Raw genomic sequence first — 26,026 nt, forward strand, 5'->3', positions numbered from 1 at the left:
GGTGACCACGTTAAGGCATCTGAAATCCACGCAGATTCGTATCTGGTTTGCCTCCTTTTCAAGGGATATCACTATGGGCGATACCCACTCGCTGGTCTGCACTTTAAAACTAATCCCGGCTTCGAGCATACGTTCAATTTCATCATTCACTCTTGCCGCATAGTTTTTATTCATTTTGTATGGCCTCTTCCGTACAGGTACGGCCCCAGGTACGAGTGAAATTTTGTGTACGCACAGTTCTGGTGGCACCACTTTGAGGTCTTTATACGTCCAAGCGAATACATCCTTGTATTCCATGAATATTTTAAACGCAGCGGCTTTCAAGACTAGGTTCCAATCGTCGCCAACCAGGATGTTTCTTGGCTCTGCTTCCGTGCCGAGGTTTGTAGGTTTTACCAATTCTTCGTACCGGATTGGTTTTGTCATGTCAAACCTGTGTGCTGGTACTTCATTGACTGGGGCATCCCCTTTGGTGTATTCCCCATACGCCGGCGGAAATTCATTCTCATCCCGATCCTCGTCTACCTGCAACATGTTACACCCATACAGCAACTCGTAGTCCTCCATTTGCCAGTGGAAAAGCCCATTAAGGGAATCGGTCTTGTCCTCAAAACATCCTTGGATTCCGAGAATGCCTTCCTCGTTCGGTTCCCTTCCGTACTTTCCTCCATCAACTCCGCCTTCGCCGTTTGATTCTGACTCTGACGCTAGTTCTTCACTCACAAGTTGTGTCTTCAGGTCGATAATAAATTTTCTCCCGACTTTTTCCATTGACAACGTGTTACACTTCCAGTTGTGATTCACTCTGGCTGGAAACCAACCACCCTCTACCCAGAATGGCGTCGTATCCTTTCTTGGCTAGCGGAATCACCACGAAGTCAAGGACAAATGGTTGTGTCCCGATGGTCACTTGTTGCGCCATGAGCGTTCCAAGGGGTTTGATACCATGTTGATCCGCTCCCAATAAGTTGAAGGTTGACGGCCATAGTGTCGGTTTGCCAAGCTGCTTCCAGGTTTCTTCCAGAAGCACATTCACTCCGGACCCGCCGTCGACGATAGTGTCAGTCAGAATGGTTCCCAGTATTCCCATTTCTAGCACCACTGGGTGTCGGCCACTGTATAGTGTCAGGACCAATGGGTCTATAGGTGTTCTGCCGGTACCATCTGTATTCCAGGTTGTCTAACTGTGCGGGGTTACTTGGACCGTACGTAGGAGTGTCGTACGTAATTGCGGCATCGTTTCCAGGAGGTCCTTCATTTTTACCGGCACTTCAATCTGCAGCATTTGCTTTAGGATATTCTCCTCCGCCTCAAATCGGGAAGTACTTACCGCTTCCTCGGTGCTCCTTTGTGCCAACATTTCCTTTGCCACTTCCACCTTGGCCTCCAGCGCCCGCTGCTTCTCCGTGCGAGGGTCCGGGTATGTGGCCTTCTTTGCCTGAGACCATGTGATTGCCAATACCCGTTCCTCCGTCTTGTCGATGTTGAGCAGGTTCACTCCAGACTTTGGGCAAGTTCCATCGTCGTGGTCTCCAGGCCCACACCATTTGCATAATTTTTGTGGAGTTTCCTCTGAGGTGCATTCTCTCGCAAAGTCGCCCCATTGATTGCAGGCTCGGCACTGGATCATTGGCCGTCCCTTTGCATCATATTGGATTCGGCTCCTATTATTATTATTGGTCCTCCCCCCTCGCCGGTTGTTCCAGTATCCGCCAGATGATGCATTATTGTTGGCGGTTTGCGAAGTTCCGGCGGTGGGCTGCTCTTGCGTGAAGAGAACTTGTTGGTTCCTGGTTTTCATATTGTAGGGACATTCCTTTGTCAAATGTCCCGCAATCTGGCAAATGTCGCAGAAAGCCTTCTTGGGACAGGACCCCTTGGTGTGTCCGTCACTCCTACAGTCGATACACCACACGTCATTTTCTTCCGTCTTACTTGTGCTCCCTTTCATGGCTTTGAATTCTTTCAGCATTCGTTCCATGTCCTTTTGGAGAGCGTGCACCTTTTTACTCGATTCGCCACCGCTGCTGCTTTCCCCGTCAGAATCTTCATCATTGTCAGATGAATATTTATTACTTTTCTTCTTCCTTGATGTTTTGTATTCGCTCTCCAGGTCCATCGCCCTATTATAGGCGTCGTCATATGACGTCGGGGGTACAATTTTCATTTTTTTTCGTAGGGAGGATTTCAATCCTTCCACGAACCATCGTTTTTTCAAGCCCTCGGCCAGTTGGCTTTCCATTTTACCCAACAATTCCTTCAGTCTCCTGCTATATGCCCGTACTGTCTCCTTGGTACCTTGTTTGGTACTGTATATCTCTATTACAATTTCGTTGTCATCAAGGAGCAACCGAAACTCCTCCGTGAATTCCTTTTGTAGGTTGGCCCACGTGGCCACTTTTTGCTTATCTACATCAGAGTACCAATCTATGGCAACTCCACGTAACGTGGCTAGGAACTGCTATACCCAGTCATTCTGGTTTGTCACTCCGTCGGCAGACCAAATGGTTTCACATGTACGACAGTGCCGTAAGGGGTCTTCCTTGCCGTCCCCTGTGAACTTTGGTAATTTTTGTTTACTCGCCATCCTGGGTCGTCTTCTTGGGGGCGGTTGTGTCTGTGTCTGTGGCCCTGCGCTGCTTCCTTCGGTGGCGTTGGTGGTGTGTCCTGCATGGACGACTGGAGGCACGGTGTTTTGCCTGTCGTGTGTGGCACCTACACCCGTACGATTGCCCTCCCTTTCGCTCTCACACGCGCCCACTCCTGCTTTCCGTTGGTGACCGTCACTCCGTGGCATAAGGGATAAGTTTCTAAACTGATCCCGAGTCTCCTCGACTAGATTTCGCCGTAACCTTGTTTCTTCCAGAAACTCTTCGTGGCTCCGCGTCCTACGATGATTTGGCGACGCGTAGAAATTTCCGTCGGCCTCTGCACCCTCCATGACACCTCCTTGGTTCCCCTCGGGCCCCCCTTCGACAGGTCGTCCTTCGGCAAGTTGCCTCAGCCTCCGTCTGCGTTCTACTTGCTGCTCCAGAATCAAGGCCCTCTGCACGGCCTCCCACTCATTCGTTTCTAGTTTTTTGTTTCTATCTTTATTCAATAGGTTTGGCATTAATTGTCGCACATTCCCATAACTCACAATACATAAATCAAAACATGTCTTTATTAATTCATCTACTCAAATACAACTCGTGTCAATGACAATTTTATTTGAAAATAAGAAGTTCAAGGTTCAATTCCCTCCTGGCCTGACGCCATCTCGTTCTGTTTCCCGTCGGCTGTTCTCTTCATAGCGTTGCAGGATTTGTTGTCGTCGCACTTCCTAGGCAATCTCCTCCAGGCGGGCCTATTGTGCCAACGATGCCTATGCAAGCAACCGAGGGAGGTGGTTCATCAATTGGTTTACTGCCGGGCTAACCTCCAACGCTATCCACACGGCACTTGGTGGGATTTCTACCTCCGCCACCTCTCGTCGGACGTAGGTCTGAATGGCTACCTGGAGCAAAATTGAAAATTCTCGCGTTGCCGTGTCTTCTCCTATGTAAAGTTTTGTTCACGCGTCGTCGGCCTCTGGGTTTATTTCACCAACGGGTAGGCCCATTGTGTCTATGCGCCATCCGTGTCTTTTGTTCCCGACTACGTCTAGGCAACGGCGCCAAATGTTTACCCTCTCGGGTGAATAACTTAAGGCATAAAGAACATAATGCAGAATAATGCTATAAATATCAGTCAAAGTATATCAGATGTTCTATTCCAATATCAGTGTATGTTACAAGTTACATTCCGAAGTATAAAAGGGTACCGAGGGGGTGCGAGCGCCAACTGGCGCACCGCAACTACCACCCCTCGGTTGCCAACTAACCAAAACAATTACACATAATTAACTAATGTTATTCCCGTGTACAATAAAGCCGCCAATAAATTGTAGAAAATAGATTTTGTTGTTTATATTCATGTTGCTGATTACACAGGAAAATATTCATTTAACTTTTTAAAAGGGCAGTCACCAAATACACCAAATAGTTTTCTAAGTCTGAGATCAAAGATTAGCTAAGTCTATGAAGTAGCTAAGATCAAAATTTATCAAACTGAGATCCAACTATTGTTAAAAATTTAGTAAAAGTGGAAGCCATTTTGAAGTGATCCAAGACTTTCATTGTGATTGAGGCAAGGAGTTTTCTAGGGGGATTAGCTAAGTCTATGAAGTAGCTGAGATCAAAATTTATCAGACAGGGATCTAACTATTGTTAGAAATATAGTAAAAGTGGAAGCCATTTTGAAGTGATTCAAGACTTTCATAGTGATTGAGACAAGGAGTTTAACCCATGAATTGTAGAGAATAGATTTGTGTTGTTTATATTCATATTGCTGATTACATAGGCAAATATTCATTTAACTTTTTAAAAGGGCAGTCACCAAATAGTTGGCTAAGTCTATGAAGTAGCTGAGATCAAAATTTATCAGACAGAGATCCAAAAATCGTTAGGAATTAGTAAAAGTGGAAGCCATTTTGAAGTGATCCAAGACTTTCATTGTGATTGAGGCAAGGAGTTTTCTAGGGGTAGTTCAATATTTGAGAAAGCTTATCAAATCATATTCCATAGTTGCAATGCTTTATATTTCCTGATGGCAATTGGTAAGTCTTTTATAAGCAGTAGAATTCAACAAAAGGCATTTGTTTAGCTGAAGTAAAAGATTAGCAAGCCACTGGTTTTGGCAATACCTAGCTTGCAACTACTATTTTAGGTAGAGACAAATTTTAATGATTGTGTGTTGGAGACTCTTTTATTACAACTCTGTAAGCTTGTTTGTTGTCATTCAGATTTATTTCATGGAGCACTTTAGATATATTGCTCACATAATGAATTGTATGTCTTTGTTTGAGCAAAAATTAACTTTATCAATTATAAAAAACCATATATCTATATCTACATATATTAAATATGTCTTTGAACGTTTAGTGTTGTGGTAGAAAAACTCCATTGGTGAGGTAGCCACCAAGGTTCAAACCCCTACTAGGCCATTGAGCTCGTGGGTTTGAACAAGTGAAGTGTGGGGAATGATGAAACCCCCCCCCCCAAATGGACAAAATATCAAACTTTTTCAACGTTGATTCCACATTGACTCTGAAATTGTCTCAGACCAACCCTATTTCTAAGCAATTCAGTAATTTCACGCATTTTTCTAGGGTTTTGCAAGTTTTTACAAAAAAATTTAATTTTTTGCCATTTTGGGGGTTTTTAACATGATTTAAATGCAAAAGATCATTGAAAATTGGGTCAACACTTGGTCGACGATTTTTTCATGAATCGAGATTTTTTCGGGGAATTAATCGGCTAGCTCTAGGATTCAAGATTAATCAAGTATAATCTTGATTTTTTGTAGACTATTGCCTCATTGATATCAATCAATGACTCACCATGTGGAAATTTGAAAGATAGTGCATGATTTGGTGCATCTTTCTTCATCTTGAACTCTTCTCGTCCAACAAGTGGAACCCCTTTTGTCTTACCCTCATTGATATTTTGGTGACAAATGCCATCATTAGAAACCAATAAAATATCTTCTCCTACCAGATACTTTTTATCTTCAACTTGCTTTTTAGGTTCCTCTTGTTCTTCCTCATTGGTCTGTCCATTTTCTTGTGGATCTAGTTTGGCCTTCTTCCTTGAATTTACCAACTTCTTACGATTCTGATTCGGACTTTATTTCTTCTATCAAAATTGATTCTTTAGGGTCTTGTTCCTTGATCTCCTCCTTAGCCATTTTCCTTATGTATTCATATAAGCCTCTTTTGTCGAGATAATAGTACCTAAGTGCCTCCAAGTACTCATCAAAAGGAACACTAGCTTTGAAATCATTTAGTAATCATTGATATTGGTCAAATATTTTGTGGGCATCAAGTTCGCATGTTTATCCTTTTGTATTTTCATCAATAATTCTTAAACAAAAACTGTGTTCTCTACTTTTGTAAGAACCTTGGCTGAAAAGTATTGTATTGGGCCTATATAGGACCTTGTGTCTCTATCTTCCATGTAGGCTTACAAGTCTTCGTGACTAGAATGTATCCAACATGTTAGCTTTAACCCACAAGCTAGCAAGTTCACAGCACTAATACCACTTATAATGTCCCTTTTTTAATTTTCCTTATTTTTCCTTAAATAAATAACCCTAACTCACAATAACGATTGCATAGTTAATTATAAAATTTAACTTATCCTAAAAATTATCATTTTGATTACATAATTCGGAATTTCATCTTATTATGTATCTTTGAAAATATAAAACGTATCCTTTAGCCTCTTTTGTAATTCTTCTTTCAACTTTGTAGTTGTCTCCTTTGTATAAATGTATTTGAAATGTTTCTAATTTCTGCCCAAATTAGGGGTTTTTCATCCACTAACTTGACAAGAGAAATTAAGGGTTTTCATCCTTCAATTTTAGTCCTAAAGTGATCAATTTTAGCCCTACAGGGATTATATGCTTAGGCTGTTAGACTATTGACTCACACTACTTAAAGAGTGAAAAATATATGAGTGTTATTTTTCCAATAATATCCTTCTCCTTTGCTTGGTCTTCTTTAATTACCCTTTCCCTCAAGAGTCACGATTGTTTGTATGTCTCTTATATATCTTTTTCCCTTCGATAGTCATGATTCTTCACATGTCCCTTGACTTTTGATTAAATTGAACTTTCATTTTATATTTTATAATTATATAATATATTATTTATTATTATTATTATAATCTAATTTCAAAAAGAGGATATTAGATGATTTATTTACACTATTTTCATTTTTTATTTGATAAATCATGGTCAAGCAATAAAGTAGAGTGATTATCAAAATAATAACCTAGTTTCAAGCCCTATAATGCATGCTTCTTAAGCATGAGACCCTCTAAGCAAGAGGGGAGATGAGGCAAGGTGTAAGTCCCAAGAAAATCTTTGTAGAACAAGAACCCCTTGGATGTGGCTTCTTATTTAAGGGAATTCAAAGCTTGCTAGTGCTTCCTCCTTGTGAACCATGCATCGCTCCTAGGATGGTGCACCCTTAGGCATTCTAGATATTTTTGGGTTGAAGAAGCTTCCAAATTTACTTTAAAAAAAAATAGTAGCATCCAATGAAACATTAAGTTCAAGAAAACAATAAATAAAAACACAATAAAAAATAAGCAGGTTTCCAAAAATAAGTAGTCATGTGCATACTTGAGCTAAAATGCCAAATACGTAGGATTAAATACTCTCTAAAAACCAAAGGGCATTAGAACAGAAAACAAGAGTACCCAATTTGAACCTGTCATTATCCTATAACCTTCTAATAAAATCCCCATTCGCAAATGAAAACTAGCTTCTCAGCTTTGGTGAGAAAAGTGGGAAATGTGATAAACAGAAGAAACAAATATACAGAAAATTTAGTTACCTTTTTAAACATGACCGTGTATTGATTATTAACACAAGTGCCCTCAGGAAAAATGAGAAGTGGATTGTTATCAGGACCTTCTATGTGCTGCTTTATCCTGCATAGCACAATAACTGGGAGTTAATGCACCTTCTTGAACTTGTTTGAAGTTCTAATTAATATTAAAAATTTAAAGTTGAAACAGTTCATTTGGGTAATATGCAACACCCACTTACTTTTCAGCAACAATTATGCGATCTTTAGCTTCTGTGCGATTAAACCAAATACATCCCAAGCTCTCTAATATGGTGTTTTGTAAAAGGCCTGTTGTCAGAGTAGCTTATAAGATCCCAAGTGACAGAAATAATATTTATTACAACAAATAACTTTATCTATAACAAGTTGTTCATAGCACAGAACAGCAGCCACTATTCATCTCATTTGTAAATTTGTAATATCTCAATTTTCAATAGAACCTTACCAACCCAGCCAGGGTGCTTCTGCATAATCACAGCAAACGCTGTCATTTGCTCTAAGATTATGAAGTCAATCATGGAAGTGTGGTTTGCTACGAATACCTGACATAGAGCATAGGCATTATTGAGGAATCACAGTTTAAATTACATATGAAGCATGCGATACCAAAATAAAGACAATAAAATTCCAAACATATCCAAGGGGAAAGTGTGCATCTCATAATTAGTGCTACATTTACCTGCCTTGGGCGGACACTGGGTCGAGGTCCATGGTACTTAACTACCCCCGTCCAGGAAGCAACAAATACACTGCACATGAACTCCACCAGAATCCTCTAAACAGAAAATGTCAAAAATATAATTTAAATATTTACAAATCAAAGAGATCTTAGAAACTAAAAAGATGACAAGAAAATCATATTTTTTAAAAATAAGCATTGCACTTTAAGATACATACATTACAATATATTCTCCTGTGAATAATACAGAAAACAAATTTCTATGAAGCAATAGAAATATCAATACTATATCTGATGAGTGAGTGTAATGTCCCCTTTTTGGGACATTAGGAAATCCATTAAATAATTAAGTTTAACTTGTCTAAACATAATAACTTTAAAGACAACTTAATTTAATTATTTATTTAAGCAGATTAAAGTGACATTTTACGTCAACATCAAATTATAAAGTAAAGTCACTAAATTAATAGAAGGGAATTCCAAGAGATAGGAAGTGGGCAAACAAAGAGTCACAGGGTTGAGCTATTTAATAACTTGGAGAGGCTCATTTTCATATGCTTGGTTTTATGTTTAGAAATTGATTCTCTTGGAGAGTTTCTGGAAGCTATAGTTTTTCAGCAGGTTTGAGGATGCAAACCCTTGAGCTTGGAGGCAGTGAACGGAAATCCATTGTCAATTGGAGTTCTCATGCAGGTGACTCACATGTGCTTCAAATTTTTTTTGATGGTTGTCCAATCCAGCTATGAATGTTATGGTTGGGATTGGTAATTTCCTATTGTTGTTGTTCTACTGAGGATTTAATGCCATGTTTATTTTCTAAATTCAGAACTATTATTTCAGTCTAAAAATTAATGATTATCAGTTAATTTGATGGTGTATTGAAAACATTTGCATGCAGAACCGTTGTTAAGATATGTGTGAATCTTTGGGTGTAAATCTAGAACAAATATCCTAGAGGGATATCATAGTGGTATCAAAGCTGGTTTTCCTGCCAGCCTGTGAAGTATCATGAGAACAAGAGATGCTTATGGTTTTTGAATTGATGAATTTGAAACCTTAGTTCTTCTAAGTGGTAGATTCATACACCAGTTAATAAGTTAAGTCTTTTTCAGAAGAAAATTTGCAGTAATAAATGGGGATTTGTGATTCTATGCAAAAATACATATTATATTCTGAATATTTTTGCCATTTAGTTTTATATGATATTTTGGGGGTGGAAGACTGTTTGCCATAAATAATATTCCTGTGAAAGATTTGAAGATTAATTAAATTGTTGATTCGGCTAACTAATGTTTGGGATTGAGATTAAGCCGTTTATTTCAAGGAACCCGGTTTATTATCATTGGCATCGGGGGTTTTGATTATTATTTAGTTTCTGTTGAAGGAGAAAGTAAAGCAGAGACTGAATATTGGCAATAAAAGGTTTAATATTTTAATCGGCACTTTGGAGATTATTGATGCCATCCGAAGTGTTATTGACAAATTAATGAATTATTGGCAAGGCCGAGCTATTATGGAAGGCTAAGCACCAGATATCGGGTTCTATCTTTTCTTTGAGCAAATTATTAATGTCGTCAAAGAATGCCATGAGTTACGTTTTAAGAACATAATCTTCTTCCAAGTCAGGGCATTTATCGAATAACCGGTTCAACGTTTGTGGTCACAACGAATATTAATTAAGACATCTCTGACCTTGGTCTAGGAATCAATTATCGGCATCACTGGGACGGCATCTGCTCTCACAGCCCACAATAATTCATCAGTTCTTTATTACGGCATAAATATTTCCAGTGTTGGGCAAACATTATGGGTCAATGGACTCCTTAAAAATCTCGGGTCTTCATTACGGAGGTGTGAGTATTCTTGGACAGCAAGGACTTGTTATTTTTGAGTGATTTCGGGCAGGTGAAGTTAGAGTAATACCTACTGAAGCCATCACAACATTTTAGCAGGTTGGAGCTATCTTGAAGAGGTATTGGTGGAATCTATTAATAATCATGGAGGTCTATTATGTTCATTGCTCGAACTTAATCCTACATCGGTTTCCATGTTGAGAATCTGTTTCAACCAGATGCAACCATTATTCACCACTTAATCGATATTCAGGCTGGTAGTGCCTAGTTTGTGGCTTCATAAGTCTAGGAACTTTTCCTTGATTACAGGCGTCCCTTCTTCTCTTTGGCATTGAATATTTGAATCAAGAATGGAAAATTCAAGAAGTGTGGAAGTTTAAGTTTATCGCAATAACAGATGAGTGACTGTTCATTTTATGAATAGCCAGGGAGATTATAAAATAATCTTTCTCGTTACTATAGTAAGAATCGTATTCCAAGCTGACTCATTGCACATGAGAATGCAGAGTGCTTGGAAATCACATTATCAAGTTAAAGATAGGATGTCTGTGTTTGGGTGCTAATACCTTTCAAACAGAGAGCAAATCATTAGCTGCAATATTTGTACATTTCTCTTCATATCTGTAAGAGCCTATATTGTTCAAGCGTTAGCTTTAGAATTACTGACAGAGTCATCAGTTAAAAAGCTTTCTGTATAAGTAAGAAATTCCTATTCGCAAGTCAACCAATTTTGGAGACACAGAGCAAGTTGTGCAATGTGAAGACAAAATTGAAAATGACTTCATTTCCACTTCTATTAGTTGGGGTGCATTCTATTTCTGAGTTGGTGAGAGAAATTTTCTGGAAGAACTACAAGTTTGGCGCAAATGCAAGGAGATTTGAACTTCATTCTCAGACACAAATTATTTCTATCAAGCATAGATTCTGTTTCTTAATTTGCAATAATTTCAGGCATCTTCTCCACAACCTGTGAGCTCTCTGTGACTGTTGCATTTATAATTGGCGCTTTATTTTTTGTGTGTGTGATAGCCTTTTTTCTGGCTGCCAATAAATATCTCTACAAATCGTGAGCTTGTTCAAAAATGTACTCTCATTATTAGCAAGAGTCGATATATGGCCCAAGTTTCTTGAAAGTTGTAGGTGGTTTTGTATTCATTTCAAAATAGGTGTGGCAGATATTTCTGATTGGTGCTCAATTGGACTAGCAACAGTTGAAAGTCAAGTTGAAGTTTGTATTCACCAAGCTGTGGACATTACCTGAGTTTTTACGTTCTAGAAAAGGGTAGAACATAGACACTTTTCTGTGCATAGTTGCGCTAGAATCTATATCACGGCTTGAAGATGGCGTTTCTAGTGGTGTTTGTACTCAGCCAACAGAGGTCCAACTTTAGCACACCCATTAAGGGAGGAGATTATCAACTGGATGTGACCATTTCAGTGCCAAAGAATATAATGTTTTGCATCTTGTATCCAAGCCAGAAATTGAAAGATTCATATCTTATTACAGTCTTGTCCTTATTATGGTAACTCGGATCTATTCCAATCTCTGTCAAAGTTATCTCTGCAATATCTATCCTGTAGTAGATTAATCTAGTTGATATTTTGTGCAAATTCATCTATTGTGGTTCAAGACTGAATACAAATACCGTGGCCATTCATTCAAAATCATAGTATGTGATGTCATTGTTGAATTAAAACATTGCAAGTTGAATATCTTAAATTGCAAACCAACTATTTCCTCCAGTGGTATACAAACTGTTGGTTATGGTGAAGAATGTTGAATACAGTGAGAAATTAGAGAGTATGCAAACTGTTTGTATTAATGTTTGTGAACTGAGTTAAGGTGAAAGGTGCAAAGGAGATTTGGATAGAACAGGGGAAGAGTATTACAGTGTTGAAGACAATGGCAGATTAGAAAAGTGATTTTTTCTCAAAAGAATTCAATGACACATTTAATGCGAACAACTAAAGGACATGCAGAAAGAAAAGGAAATAGGAAATGGGCTCTATGTGATTGGATTACAATTGGAGTCCATGAAATTCCTTGATGGTGCCCTCTCTAAGTTGGAAGAATTAGATTTATATTTGTCCAAAGTAGACCAGTCAGATTGGAGGCTCTTGAACTGGGCTTTGCAGCCCTCAATGGTCGCTTTGGTCCAGCACGAGTTTATGGAACATCCTTATGAGCAGTACAGACTTGCACTGGCTACTTGTTTCAGTGAGATTATAAGAATAACAGCTCCTATAGCAACTTATAATGATAATATATTGAAGAGGGTTCTACAGCTGATTGTGGAGAGCCTACATGGGTTATATGATGTTCAAGCCCCTACTTTTGGTAAGAGGGCTAAGATTTTAGAATTCATGGCAAGTACCAAACCATTCATCATTATGTTGGATCTCAATTGTGAAAAATTAATTCTTCAAATGTTCAATTGTTTCATTGCTGAAATCAGCAAACGCCATTCAGATAAGGTGAAGACAAATATGTTCGACATATTGTCCATGATCCTAGATGAAGATGATGATATCTACAGGCAGTTGCAATCAGATTTGTTAGCTATTTGTAGAAAGGAGTTGGTTGTCTCACATTATGTTTATGAGTTCTCCAAAGGGTTGATTGAGCAGAAAATTGAAAGGGTCAGGGAACAAATGACTGGAAATGAACTAATCTCCATGGGTTTATAGGTTTCAGGATCTCCAAAAAAGAGCAAGAACCAAATGAGAAGAGAGCGGATTTGTTTCAGATGTCAAAAGACTTGGACACTTGATCATATTTGTGAAATTAATAAGGAAGAGAATACATTACAGTCAAGTGGTAATGAGGGCAGAATTACAGATGAGAGTGCTTCCTTGTCCCACGAGGAGCAAGCTAAGAATAGCCTTGAATACATCTCTTAGTGGGCATGATGAAAGCAAAAAGGATAATGGCTTTCAATCAACTAAGTTGGATAATTTGAAGGAAGCAACAATCATTTCAGGTGAGGGGTTTTCCAAACTCTTCATTGGAGATTTACAAGTCATTATTGATAAAGTAGGAGAAGATAAAAACTCCCTTAATAAACCCACTCATAATCATGTTGCTGCCCCAATTGAGCTTCATGAGGAGTGCATGCCATCCTCTAGTGAGATAGATGAGTTTGAAAATGTTTCTACAATTGATAACCAATCAGAAAATTTGATACGTGACAGCTCAATTACTTTAGATAAATTTGAACCAAAACCCTTAGCATTGCAAGATTTGAAGGACAGATTAGTAGTCACAGAGGAAAGGGTTATACTTATACAAGTCCTAACTAGGGCTGATGAATCTCACAAGTACATTGAGGATCTTACTTCGGAAACACAAATTGAGGAGAGACACAAGGGAGTTGCAAGTGGAATCACTTGTTTACCTCACTGGGTAAACAGGAAGAATACAGAAACTGAACAGCAATGCACAATGCAATTACAAAGGAAGTACCAGAATAAGCTTTCCATTAATGTCAAAAGATGTTCATATTATAATCTGTCGTCAATATTACATCTCCTCCAATACCCGGAGGTGGTACAATATATGACAGCCGAAGGGGTGCGACACAACCGTCGCAACTCCAACTACCTACCCGTCGGCTAACTAACTATCAACAATTAACATTACTAAACTATACATATTTTCTGATAACATCATCCCCCCCAAAAAAGAAGTCGTCTCCGACGACTAACAACAAAATGGAGACAATGCATATATACACCCAAAACAAAGTCAAGGAGGGGGTGAGGAAGCGTCCCTGAAGTCGAAGGCTGGGATGCCGGTGTCTGGGCCGCCAGGCGGGCGCGGAGGTCATAAACCTGCTGAGTGCGTGCTGCCACATCCCGCTCCGCCACTAACACCTTCTCTAAAGCCGTCTTCACCATATGCGCAGCCTCCAGCAACTCCTTCTCCTTGGTATCCGCGGACTCTGTCATACGGACCAACTGAGTCTGCAACAAACCCCGCTCTGCAGTAACAGCATCCAACTCCTGCTGCACAAGGCTCCGCGCACTCTGCTCCTCCGACAGGCGGATCTCAACCGCAACCTTCTCTGCACGGGTTGTCTCAAGCTGTGCTAACAACTGCGTCCTCTCGGCTGCCCACGAAGCCTGTTGTCTGGCGAGATCTCTCTCTATCTCTACACGAGCAGCCTCGCGGACTGCGGACTCATGCTGCTTCTGCCACAATGCATAGTAGGCATCCCTGTAAACCTCCTCAATCTATCGAACGAGAGTAGTCACCCTACTCTCCACGACGGGCTGAGGCACACTCCAAGCCTCGAGCATCACATCTGTCTGAATAGCTGGCCACCCCTGTGACTCAAAGCATGTAGCAAAAGCTGTCGGACAGCCTACCCGCATAAACTGGAGGACCTGCTCCAATTCCTCCACAACCTGCTGCAAATCTCGCGTCTGAGCGGCGGCCACTGCCCGCCTACCCCTCGTTACCATATCAGCCATGTCAGCAAGATAAGTCTCAACATCCTCTCCCACTTGTGCCGAAGACTGGGAAATCCCTGGTGGAACGGTCACTACCGTATCCTGCTGTGAAGGTACCGCCTCCGCCATCGAAGGTGCACCATCTCCTGGTGCCTGCCCAGAGGCGACCTCCCCTGCCTCGTGCCCAACTGTGAGTCCATGTGCCTCCCCTGACGAGTCATCCAAGTGGACTACCTCCGCTCCAGTCTCTCGACGTGGTGAGAATACAACAGCTCCCTCCGGCTGTGCCAGTGTCATCTGAAACTGCTGTGTGAGCCAGCTCTGCATAGCCTCAAGGTCAGCACGCATCTCTGTGACCGGGGGATGGGTCGCTGTCGTCGGCTCCTCCAACAACGAAGCAGAAACAGTCACCACAGCGTCACTGCCCACGACCTCCAACCGCACGTGAGGCTCGGTATCCTCCACCTTCGTCGGCCCCTGCTCGACCACTACCTGGTGCGGTGACTCCTCCGTCCCTGATTCTGCCATGTCCTCGGTAAGTGTTGCTGCGGTTGGGCCCGACGGTGCTCCCTCTTGCTCGTGCTGGAGGGGACCAAGTGTAACAGGCGTATGGCTCTGCCCGAAGGCCGGAATACAGGTGTCGCCTACTCCAGATGCTGGCACAGTCGTGCCCATCGGTAACAGAGGTGGGGCAAACCGGACTCGTACAGGCTCCTCCGTTGCCTGACTGCTATCGTCCTCCTCATCATCCTCCTCCGACTCCTCCATGCTGCTGGATTCCCTCCCGCTGTCAGGCTCCCCTGAGGCCGAGGCCCTATCCACCGCCCGTTTCCGCTTCGCGGAAGAGTGCCCAATGTCCAAGTGCCTCCAATACATTATTGGAGGCTCTCCCGCTGCCAACGGTCCCTGTGGCCGTACCTCCAACTCATCCTCCGGCACTACTTCCCGCGTGGCCTCTAGGAATAACCCTATAGCATAATGAGGCATATAGAAGGTGCGATGCTGGAGCGTCAGAAACTCATACATACGCTCTGCCAGTAACGCTGCCCAGTCATATACGATGCCATTCATCAGCCCATTCATCAGCATAATCTGAGGGAGGGCAATGTCCGACACCCTGCCCGACCCTGTCAATCTGCTCTTGATAACATCCATGATGCACCTCCAGTGGCCCTCCGCAACAAAAGTCTTGCGGATTCCGCAACTCTTCATGGCTCTAGCCACGCTGTCCAACTCCACTGTGGTCAAATTCCGGGAGACTAATTTAATCCACCGCTCCTTCTCCTCCTGTGTCATCTTCTTGGCCTTCAAGTCTATTTTCTTGCCCTGGCTGCCCGGAATGCCGAATACCCTCGTGAAATCCCTTGCTTTGAAGGATATGGTGACATCCCTCCGGAGGTATTCAAACGTGCTGGTGCATGTATGCCTGTCGAAGGTGTCCACCATGAAGCGTAGGGCACCCTCGTACTCCCGGATAGGGAACACAGGCATCCGGATAGCCCACTCTACCTGTGCCTTCCGGAGGTTTTGCTTTACCAGGTCATTATCGGGGGTATCCTGCCACCATTTGCGGCATTCCAATCCATTCAGGCCCTCGAAAGTAATATTCTATGGCGTCACTGTGTTTTTCGCACTTGCGGCAACCTGTGGTGTTTTCTGTTTTTGTTTTTGCCGAGCGCTGACATCCATGGTGCCGCCTGCAACACGCACTCCTGAAGCTAAAATCCTGATATTGCTACCTCTATCCTTCTGGCTGCTACTGGAAGAAGCGTGCAGCTGTTTCTTCCAACTCCTCTTCCCGGCTGAATCCATCGATCTTCCTGTAACTGATTTGTTTAGAAAAAACTCTACCCTTCGTAACGGCCTTCTCTTTTTGGTTGCCACCGTGCGGCTGCTTGATCCACCTGTGGCTCTTATTCTTCCCCTTGGCTGCTGCGCTTAACCCTTATTTGGTCTACCTGCGGCTGCGTGGGATTGTGTGAAATTGGTCTAGCCGTGCGGTGCATCCCTTTCCCTGGCCTTCAACTGTGTGCGGGGTCTTCTCCTTTACCCTTCGCGCCTCGCGGTGTTCGGTGTTGTGCGGTGTGCGGCGTGATGGCTTCTTTCGTGCGGCGTAGTGACTTCCTCATGCGGCGTGGTGGCCTCTTCTATCCTCGGCGTTCCTTTTTCCCTTTGCGCGGCATGGCGTGGTGTGCCTTCGGCGATGTGCGTCCTCTTCCTTTCCTTGGCGTCGCGTGGTGTTTTGTTGATCGGCTGCTTTGTCGTGCGGCGTTTATATTTCCGCAGGCCTTCGGTGGCTTCCACCACACGGTGGCTCCACCGTCGGTGGTCCCACCGCACGATGGTGCCACCGTCGGTGGCTTCCACCGCACGGTGGCTCCACCGTCGGTGGTCCCACCGCACGGTGGCTCCACCGTCAGGGGTCCCACCGTTGGTGGTTCCACCGCACGGTGGTTCCATCATGCAGTGATGCCGCCTTCGGTGGGCCCACCGTACGGTGGCCACTTTCTCTTTTTAAACTATACATATTTTCCGATAACATCACTAGCACTCAATTAAGCATGATCAAAGAAGCCTTTGAAAGGATGAAATCAGATTACTTGCAGCTTCTTATGGACAGGGATTTTGCTATTAAGTATGTAGAAGATAAGGAGAAGGAGGTGGATGAGCTTTGTATACAACTGAATATGATGCATTATAAATTATCCAAATCAGTAAATCAGACTTCTACTACAGCGACTATTAAGGAAGAAGAAGCTAATCTTAAGAGCATGGAGATGATACAAATTATTGAAGGTATCAATACTATTGGTAGAGAAAAAACAATTCACAATGTTCCTACCATTTGTTATATAGATGATAACAATGAAGAGCAGAAGGACCAGCAAGGAAACAAAACCATAAATTTGGATAATGAAAAATCAATTTGCAACAATGAAATGGCTGTGACAATAGGGTATACAAGCAGATTTCAGAGTAGGTTCAGTCATGGGACATCGGTTACTTATGAACTTCCAAATTTGGAAGAAGGACAGGGTATGCTTCAGGATGATGATAAGCAGGACTTTACCAGCTCTGAAGTTTCACTTAATGGTGATCAATCCATGGGTGAAAAAGTTGACTTTATTGATGACACTTGTAGTGAATCAGACTTTCAAGAGTTATTAGAGTTGGGCAATGAAGGCGTGCACACCACTTTCTTGAGACTGTCATCTATTTCTCTTGATAGGGCAGCAGTATATTTGTTGCTTGGTGACTCATACTCTTTGATTTCTTATGGACCGGTGGCTGTCCTAGTTGGAATCATATAGCACTTCCTGATTTTGTATTAAATACATTAGCGATTCAGTGGAATGTGAGTGTTGAAGGATGCTTCTCTTGGATAGAGATGGAGTGTGAGAGGTTTTTCTTTGATTGGCATTCTTTTGGTGACATGTTTGAAATCATTTATGTTGCTGATCAGAGTTATGACAGTGAGGTTGGGTATTCCTTCATGTTGGTTTATTGGCATGAGGGGGTTCATCTTCATCTTGTCTAATTATCCTACATGCATGGATGGTTACCTCAGGGTGATTGGTTGACAAACTCCTTCATTGCTTATAGCAGGTTCTACAGATTGATATGGGATCCAGGCAGTGACATGTTTGGTGCACTGACTCTTATGGACCAAGATATGTTGCTTCACCATGGGTATGCAGATGCATAGTTTAAAAACTTGTGGACTCGCCACGGACTCGCGAGTCCAGTGGCACTACGAATCGACTCGTCAAGAACTCACAAGGCAAGTCCTAGCGAGTCTATTTGAAAGACTCGCGAGTCTTTCTAATGGACTCGCGCAAGTCAAATGCACGGACTCGCGAGTCAATTAGATGACTCATGCAGCCTAGGAATGACGCCCAACAGCGTTATAAAGTGTTTTTCTTTTTCAATTTTTTCATTCATTTGCCTTTGTTTCTTGGTGAAACAGGTTTGTAGGGTTTGAAAGAGGAAAGCAAAGAAGATTAAATCAGCAAAAGAGATCTAGGTAAGGATTTTTCCTCTTTTGTTTTTCATTTCCATGTTTTGAAAATCCAAAAAATCTTGAAAAACAAGGGGATATGCTGCCAAATATTTTCTATTTCCTTTCCTAACTTATTTCCTTATATTTTTTTCTTGTTTTTGATTGCTATTTTTCCCAAATGATTCATTATCATTTTTATTGTTGATTTTCCACAAAACCTTGCTAATTTTTTTATTTTTTCATGTTAAATCGACAATGGCAAGTTCAACTCCAAGGGCAACCCCAAGGCCAAGAAGACAAAGAGATAAAGCATGGAAATATGGAATTCCTAGAAGCAAAAAGGGGGAAGTCACTTGCACAGAATGTACAAAATGGATGACAAGTGGAATCAATAGATTAAAATACCACCTTGCAAAAATACCTGGATATGGTGTGGAGATATGATATGCAAAAGGAAGAAAGGTAAAAAACAAAAGAAGCCATGGCAGTTGCAATGGATCCCACATTGTCCACTTCAGGACCCATTGGTCACACTCGTGGTCGTTAGTCACATTCATCTTTTGGTGACAATGAGGGTGAGGCTAGTGCCACTCCTGTTAGAATAGACCCTAATTTTTTTGTACCACGCAATGTTCCAGGTGCACAACCTTCACTTGAAGGTACAAGACGGAATAGAGAGAAGCATGAACAGGCAAGGATAGCAGCATCAAACTTTTGGTTTTACAATAATATACCTTTCAATGCAGCAAACAATGTGTATTGGGAAGCTTTGGTTAATGCATTTACAATTGCGGGTAAGGGGTTTAAGGACCCAACAGGTTATGACTTCAGTGGGCCATTGCTAGAGCAAGCTGTAAGAAATACACAAGTTGTGGTTGATGATCAGAAAAGATATTGGAAGAGAAAAAAGGATGCAGCATTTTATCCGATGGATGGATAGATGGACAAAATAGGACTCTTCCGAACTTCTTGGTGGCTCCAAATGGTGCAATGGTACTCCTAAAGTCTGTTGATGCCTCAAATGAAATAAAAAATGCAAAGACTTTGTGTAATCTATTGGATGGGGTGGTTCAGGAAGTTGGAGTTGAAAATGTTGTCCAAATTATCATGGACAATGCAACTGCATATGTGTCTGCAGGTAGAATGCTTATGGAGAGGCATCCTATGATTACATGGAGTCCTTGTGCTACACATTGCTTGGACTTGATGCTAGAGGACATTGGGAAGATTCCATGGGTGAAGAAGGTGGTTGAAGATGCAAGAAATGTCACCAAATTCATCTACAACCATACTTGGGTGCTTACTTTGATGAGGAAACATACAAATGGCAAGGACCTTGTGCGACCTGAAGTGACACGATTTGCTAGCCACTTCATCACTTTGCAGAGCATTCTTGGTGCCACTCCTCATCTTAAGCTCTGATGCTTGGTTGGGGTCTACATACGTCAAAAAACCTGAAGTAGAGAAGATTGTAAGCATTGTTTTTGATGAAGGGTTCAACAAAATAGAGAATGTGGTAAGTAACAAACACAAAAGTAAATTTTATACAAGATAATCTATTTGCTGATTTCATTTTTTAGGGGTTAATTTTGTACTAATTTAAAATTTGTTTTCATTTCTTTAGGTGACAGAACCTTTGGTAAGGGTTCTTCGTATGGTGGATGGAGAGGGCATGCCAATGGATTTCATTTATGAGACCATGGATAAGGCCAAAGAGGCCAGTTCACATTACTATCGTGGAAATACAAGAAAATGTGAAATCTTTTGGCCCATCATTGATCGTAGGTGGACAAACCAACTCCACCAACCAATACATGCCTTTGCCTACTTCTTGAATCCGAAATTCTACTTCTCTAATTCATTTAGGGTTGATGAGGAGGTCATGGTAGGTGTTATTTCATGCATTCATAAGATGGCACCTGATGCTGCGTTGAGAGACAAGGTTCTTGATGAGTTAGCAGTGAGATTTGACATTTGCAACTGCTCTATCTTTATTTATGAATTTGGAAATGTTCATTGTTGAATTTGAGTTTGACACTTTGACTATCTATTTATGAATTTGGAAATATTCATTGTTCAAGATCTACAAGAGTGCAAAGGGGAGACTCTTCTCATCACAACTAGCAATTGATAGGAGAGGAAAACAAGAACCAGGTAAAAAATTAACTTAGTTCAATAGTGCAAGAAAAAAACTACAAATTTGATTGTTACATTTTTTTCTCAATTCTAATATTTCTAAATGTTTTTTGTAGATTTATCTTGGGAGATTTATGGTGTTGGCACACCTAATCTACAAAAGATAGTCGTTCATGTTTTGTCTCAACCATGCAGTGCTTCTGGGTGTGGACGAAATTGGAGTGTATTTGAGGGCATTCACACAAAGAAGAGAAATAGATTGACACAAAAGCGGCTCAATGATCTTGTCTTCATTCGGTACAACCTTCGCCTTCGAGTTAGAAAGGTGGAGGGTGTTTCACATGAGGCCATTGACTTGAATGAAATTGATCCATATGGTGATTGGACCATGAATGAACAAAATGATGGTGATGATGTCCTCCTTACCAAAGAAGAATTTGCAGAAATAGCGAGAGGAGCATCACAAGAAGCAGGAGGAGCAAGATTGGAGGAAATGGAGGAGGATGAAAATGAGGACGAAGATGAGGACTTTCATTTAAAAAAAGAATCATCTCACTATTTAGATACCACAACACCCACTACTACTACTTCTAGCTCAAGGCCTGATAAATTGAGCTATATTAGGAGAAGTGCAAAGAGGAAGATGTAGTCTTCTCTTTAGTTTGTTTATTGTTGCTTTTCACATTTGGAGTTGGACATATCATTATATGTAATTTTATAAACATTTATAAACTTATGCTGCTATTATACATTTAGAGTTTGAAACTATGAGTAATGAGTATGATTCTATGAGTATGAATGATGAAATTTTAAATATTGAGTGTTTGGAGATCATATGACATGTGTAATGTTTCAATTATGGCTCTTATGTTCTCTAAATGCATTATTTTCTTTATGTTTTTTTGCAAAACTACAGTTTTTTTTGCCGAGTCTTTCGCGAGTCTTTTACGAGTCCGAGTCTGAGTCCAATTTTTTGGTTTGCTGAGTCCGTGGTGAATCCGAGTTTTAAAACTTTGCTATTTTGTAATGTTAAACTATTTTGATAATTTATTGAATATATTATTTATATTTTAAAAAATTAAGTTATATAAGGCGAATTTAATGTCGTTTTTTTTTTCAAATTTTTTGCCCTTGCCGAACTTTATCCGAATTTCATAGTTGTCAAACTCAAACTCGAATTCGAACCTGGTGACTTAGCTTGAAATATTGCTTACATGTTATAAATTTCTGCTCTACTAGAGCGATCCTCAATGGGAAATAATAATCAAAAAAATGTCTTCTTTGATAAGCGATAGGGTTATTACAAAGCCACATGGTTCTAATTCTGTTTTACAAAGGCAAGTTGCACATATGTTAGGTTCTTCAAGGGCCCGTCCACTAGAGGCTAGGGGGAAATGCAAGTTGAGAAGTTCAGCTGCTAACCCAATAGCTGAATTATTCAATGTGCAATTGAAGGATGATATAGATGATGTCATTGACAAAATCTTCTTTGTCAATGGCATTTCATTCCATGTGGCTCAATCTTCTTATTATAAAGAGATGATGGCGATGGTAACAAGGGGAGGACTATCATATGTGCCCACCAGTGGAGACAAAAGTGAGGACCACTATCTTGGATAAGAACTATTCCAAGATAAATGTGTTAAATGGACAAAATGAAGGAATGTTGGGTGGCATCTAGATGCAATATAGTCATGAATGGTTGGACAGACATTAGACATTGTCCACTCATGATTACATCTACAGAGGGCCCATATTTTTTTAAGTTGGCCGAATGTTTAAGGCATCGCACAAAGAAGCCGATCTTCAATTCCAGATCCTCACAAATACTATTGAGGGTGAGCCACAAAATGTGGTCCAACTAGTGATAGATGTGGCCCATGTGTGCAAAGCTGCAGGGAAATTGATCAAGGCAACTATAGACATATTTGGTGGACTCCTTGTTGTGTGGATGCTATAAATAATGCACTCAAGTACAAGGGAAAGATTGATTGGATCAAATCAGTGATCAATGATGCTAGAGATGTGCAGATGTTTATCTGCAACCACCACATTTCACTTGCACTCTTCAAGAGCTTCTCTAAGGAGTTCTTGAAATATGTTGAAACTAGATATGCATTCTATTTCATTCTCTTGGAGAGAATACTTGAGTCGCAAGAGGCATTGCAACTAATGGTTAAGAGTGATTCTTTTTAGGGTGATGAAAAATATATAGTCTCCATCATTACTACATTTTTCTAGGTCATTAAATATGGAGATTCCAAAGCACCTAACTTTGGAGAGGTGTATGAGTGCATTGATAGTATGCTTCACCAAGTAAGGATTGTCATGGAAGAGGAGGACCCCACATTAGAATGCTACAATGAGCACATTCAGCCAATCATTCATCAAGGATGGGAGAATCTCAACACTCCCTTGCACATGGCTGCCCATGCATTGAACCCCAAGTGGTACAAGCATAGGCTTGGTAGAGTTAAAGCCATATAGGATGCTAAGGTGAAGGCAAGGTTCTTAATGGCCATTGAAAAGATGTATGATCCTATAGAGGCCAGCATCATCTGTACTGACTAGACAAAATTTGCCACTCTTAGGCGTTATTCTGAGGTAACCAAGATGAATATAGCAACTATGGTACATGAGGACCCAATTTTGTGGTGGAATTTCCAAGGACCAATTTTTTTGACTACCACTCTAGCCATTCAATTTCTATCTCGGCTTTCTAGTTCTTTTGCGCAAAGAGAGTCCAGCAGCACAGTGGGATGTAGAGGAGCTAGCACAAGCTGATGAGGATGCTACAGTTACAGAGGTAGGGCTGGTTGGTATTCAAGTAATTTTAATTTTAGTATTTAGTATTTTAGTTTTACTAATTTCCCAAAGTTTCATTTGAAAATTCAAAATTTTAATTCTTATATATCTTTTTATAGCCTATTTTTCAAGTGCAAATTTATATCAGCGCCAACTTGCCACCGCCATCCCCAAACTTAGGCCCTTGGTCCCCCTGTCCCTAAAAATTGATGAATTAAATTTTGTGCCATACAATGTAAAATAATGTATTAAACGGTGACACTTTGCAAAAACAATATCCATAAGCCCCAACTCGGTTATAAAGTTATCCATCGAGTGTGGTCCAGTTGACCATGATGATGATGAATGCCCCAAAATGACAATCTGTGAAGATGGTGGAAATTGAGGACAATCACAAAACAAATGCTTATAGGTCGTAAGCAAGGGAAGCCAAAAAGAAGGAATTGCATCACAGACCAATTAAAAAACATAGAAGATCACAACAATAAAAAACTTCAATGGCTATAATGACAGTCCTTATCAACATAGCCAATTCAAGCTAAAAGATCAAAATTAGCTTCAACAAGCAGCAAGTTTATGTCTTTTCTTGTTCACTCATTCTAGAGACAACATGAACAATAAAAATCCCACAAATAAACCAGATGCCCACTTTTATTAAACTTTTCTAATGTTTAAACCTTTCTTCTTGGAGGAAGGTTTTTACAACATATGTTCTCCAAAAATCCCTTTCAAGGAAGAGTGTTTAGTTCTACAATAATGAATCTCCTTAGTTAATTTATTCTAAATCTTACTAGGATAATTTAGGGAACTTAACTCGAAAAGGTTCATTTTGATTTTTTCTTACCATTTTCCTTTATATTTATGTGAAATCATCTTCATAGAGGAATATGAATAATTCAACAAATTGTTCAACTAACCTCCAATTGTCGCCGAATTTTATCCTGATTTTTCAAAATAAAATGCACAGGAATAAATAATGAAAGGAATATCACCCATCCAACTGCCAAGAGCACAACCCTGCACATTTAGCACTTTGTAAGAGTAAAAATAATACCAAGAAACAAATGATTCAAAATTCAATCCTTCAAATCAATAATTGCATAGAAAATATATTATTCTATGCAGAAATCAAATGGATACACTTGTTAAGAAAATAACAATAGAAAGAAACTGAGAAAATAACAATAGAAAGAAACTGGAATAGAAAATTATTTGCAACTAGAATAGAAAATTATTTGCAAATGAGGTTTCAACTTTCACCTACTAATTGTTGACAATAAGCAAATTACTGTCAGTAGTATACTAACACAGATTTCCACATGCAACAGTAAAACAATAAATAATTGTCTCAGAAGGTAACATGATTTAAGTAATTTTGTAGAAAAATGATAATGCACCATCTTCGGACATAATCTACTTACTTATTTTTTATTAGTATTTAGGTACTGAGCATAGTTGACCATAACCTTATTATATACACTGTCTGTGCTTGGTTACGATAGTTGTTAATTTCCATGATTTAATTGATCATGAGTTGGTAGTTATCACTTAGCTGCTAGTTAAGAGGAAGATGACAATTCAAAAAGTCAATTGATAAAGACAGTAAGGCCCCAAATGTGGTACCTTATTTTACTGCTTGGTTTTGGATTTGCATTATGATACTTTATTATTCATGATGTCCACCAATGTATTATGGGATGCATGTGTTGTTGCTTTGTATGTTTGAACTCTAGCAGTGCTTTTGCTTTACGGTTATCACCATATATATTTAGATGTCAATTTGTGATTATAGTACTTCATTCAGGATTATAGATTTATAAGATGCTTGTAATATCCCTGCTGTCATAAACTGAGATGTCCAAGGGATATTGTCAAACAATAGACTGATTTCCTAGCTGCTGAAGTTTCCTATCTGTATAACAAAAGAGTAATTGCAAAAACTCGGCGAGTTTCTTTTAAAAACTCGGCTAGACTAAAAAAAGAGGCCCAAACATGTCAAAAAATTATCATTTTTTGTTTTTTCAGGTCAGTTTCATTCTCTTCATCAGAATATATACATGAAATATAACATTTAAGTATAAGAGTTATATTTCATGTATATATTGGCAGGATGTTTGAGAGTGGTTTCAGATCTCTGGGAGTTATAATGCAAATTCTAGGTTTTAGAAGATCCTTTAAATTTTCAGACTTAGTCAAATTTCCATAATCATTATGCTCCTATCAACATTCTCTCGCTTTCTCTATCTCACTCACTTTATCTGCCTCCAATTTTAGACCTATATCTCCCTATCACTCTTCCTCTATCCCCCTCTCTACCACACTCCATCTCACTCTCTCCTCTCTCCCCCAGGATCTAGACCTATCTCTCTACCCCTCTCTTTCTCACCCTCAAACCCGGCGAGGGGTGCTACTCTCAACCTAATATTAATTTGCAAATGCTTGGTGGCAAAGTTCGGGTGGAAATACCCCAAATCTCAAAAATTTGCCCTCAGAATCTTATGTCAACCTTGTAGCTCATCCAGTTGTGAGCACAATTAGAGCTTGTTTGAAGCCATCGACGCGAAGAAGAGGAGCAAGTTAGCTCAAAAACGCTTCAATGACATTGTCTTTGTGCAATATAATCTTCGATTGCGCATAAGGAAGGTAGAGGAAGCAGCAGGTGGTCC

General features: G+C 40.3%; 1 protein-coding gene across 3 annotated transcripts in view; it reads right to left on the reverse strand.

Moving 5' to 3' along the window:
- The window catches only part of LOC131065514 (glycerol-3-phosphate acyltransferase 9), a 232,041-nt gene that overhangs the window by 158,583 nt on the left and 47,432 nt on the right, over positions 1 to 26,026 (reverse strand). For all 3 annotated transcript variants that reach the window (XM_058000017.2, XM_058000018.2, XM_058000019.2), the window contains exons 5-9: positions 24,278 to 24,377; positions 8,115 to 8,210; positions 7,881 to 7,977; positions 7,636 to 7,723; positions 7,421 to 7,517 (exon numbers count right to left, since the gene is read on the reverse strand). In XM_058000017.2, coding sequence (XP_057856000.1) covers positions 7,421 to 7,517; positions 7,636 to 7,723; positions 7,881 to 7,977; positions 8,115 to 8,210; positions 24,278 to 24,377 — 478 coding nt within the window. The remainder of the gene's footprint in view (positions 1 to 7,420; positions 7,518 to 7,635; positions 7,724 to 7,880; positions 7,978 to 8,114; positions 8,211 to 24,277; positions 24,378 to 26,026) is intronic.

This window comes from Cryptomeria japonica, chromosome 4, assembly GCF_030272615.1.
Source record: "Cryptomeria japonica chromosome 4, Sugi_1.0, whole genome shotgun sequence".
NCBI lineage: Eukaryota > Viridiplantae > Streptophyta > Pinopsida > Cupressales > Cupressaceae > Cryptomeria > Cryptomeria japonica.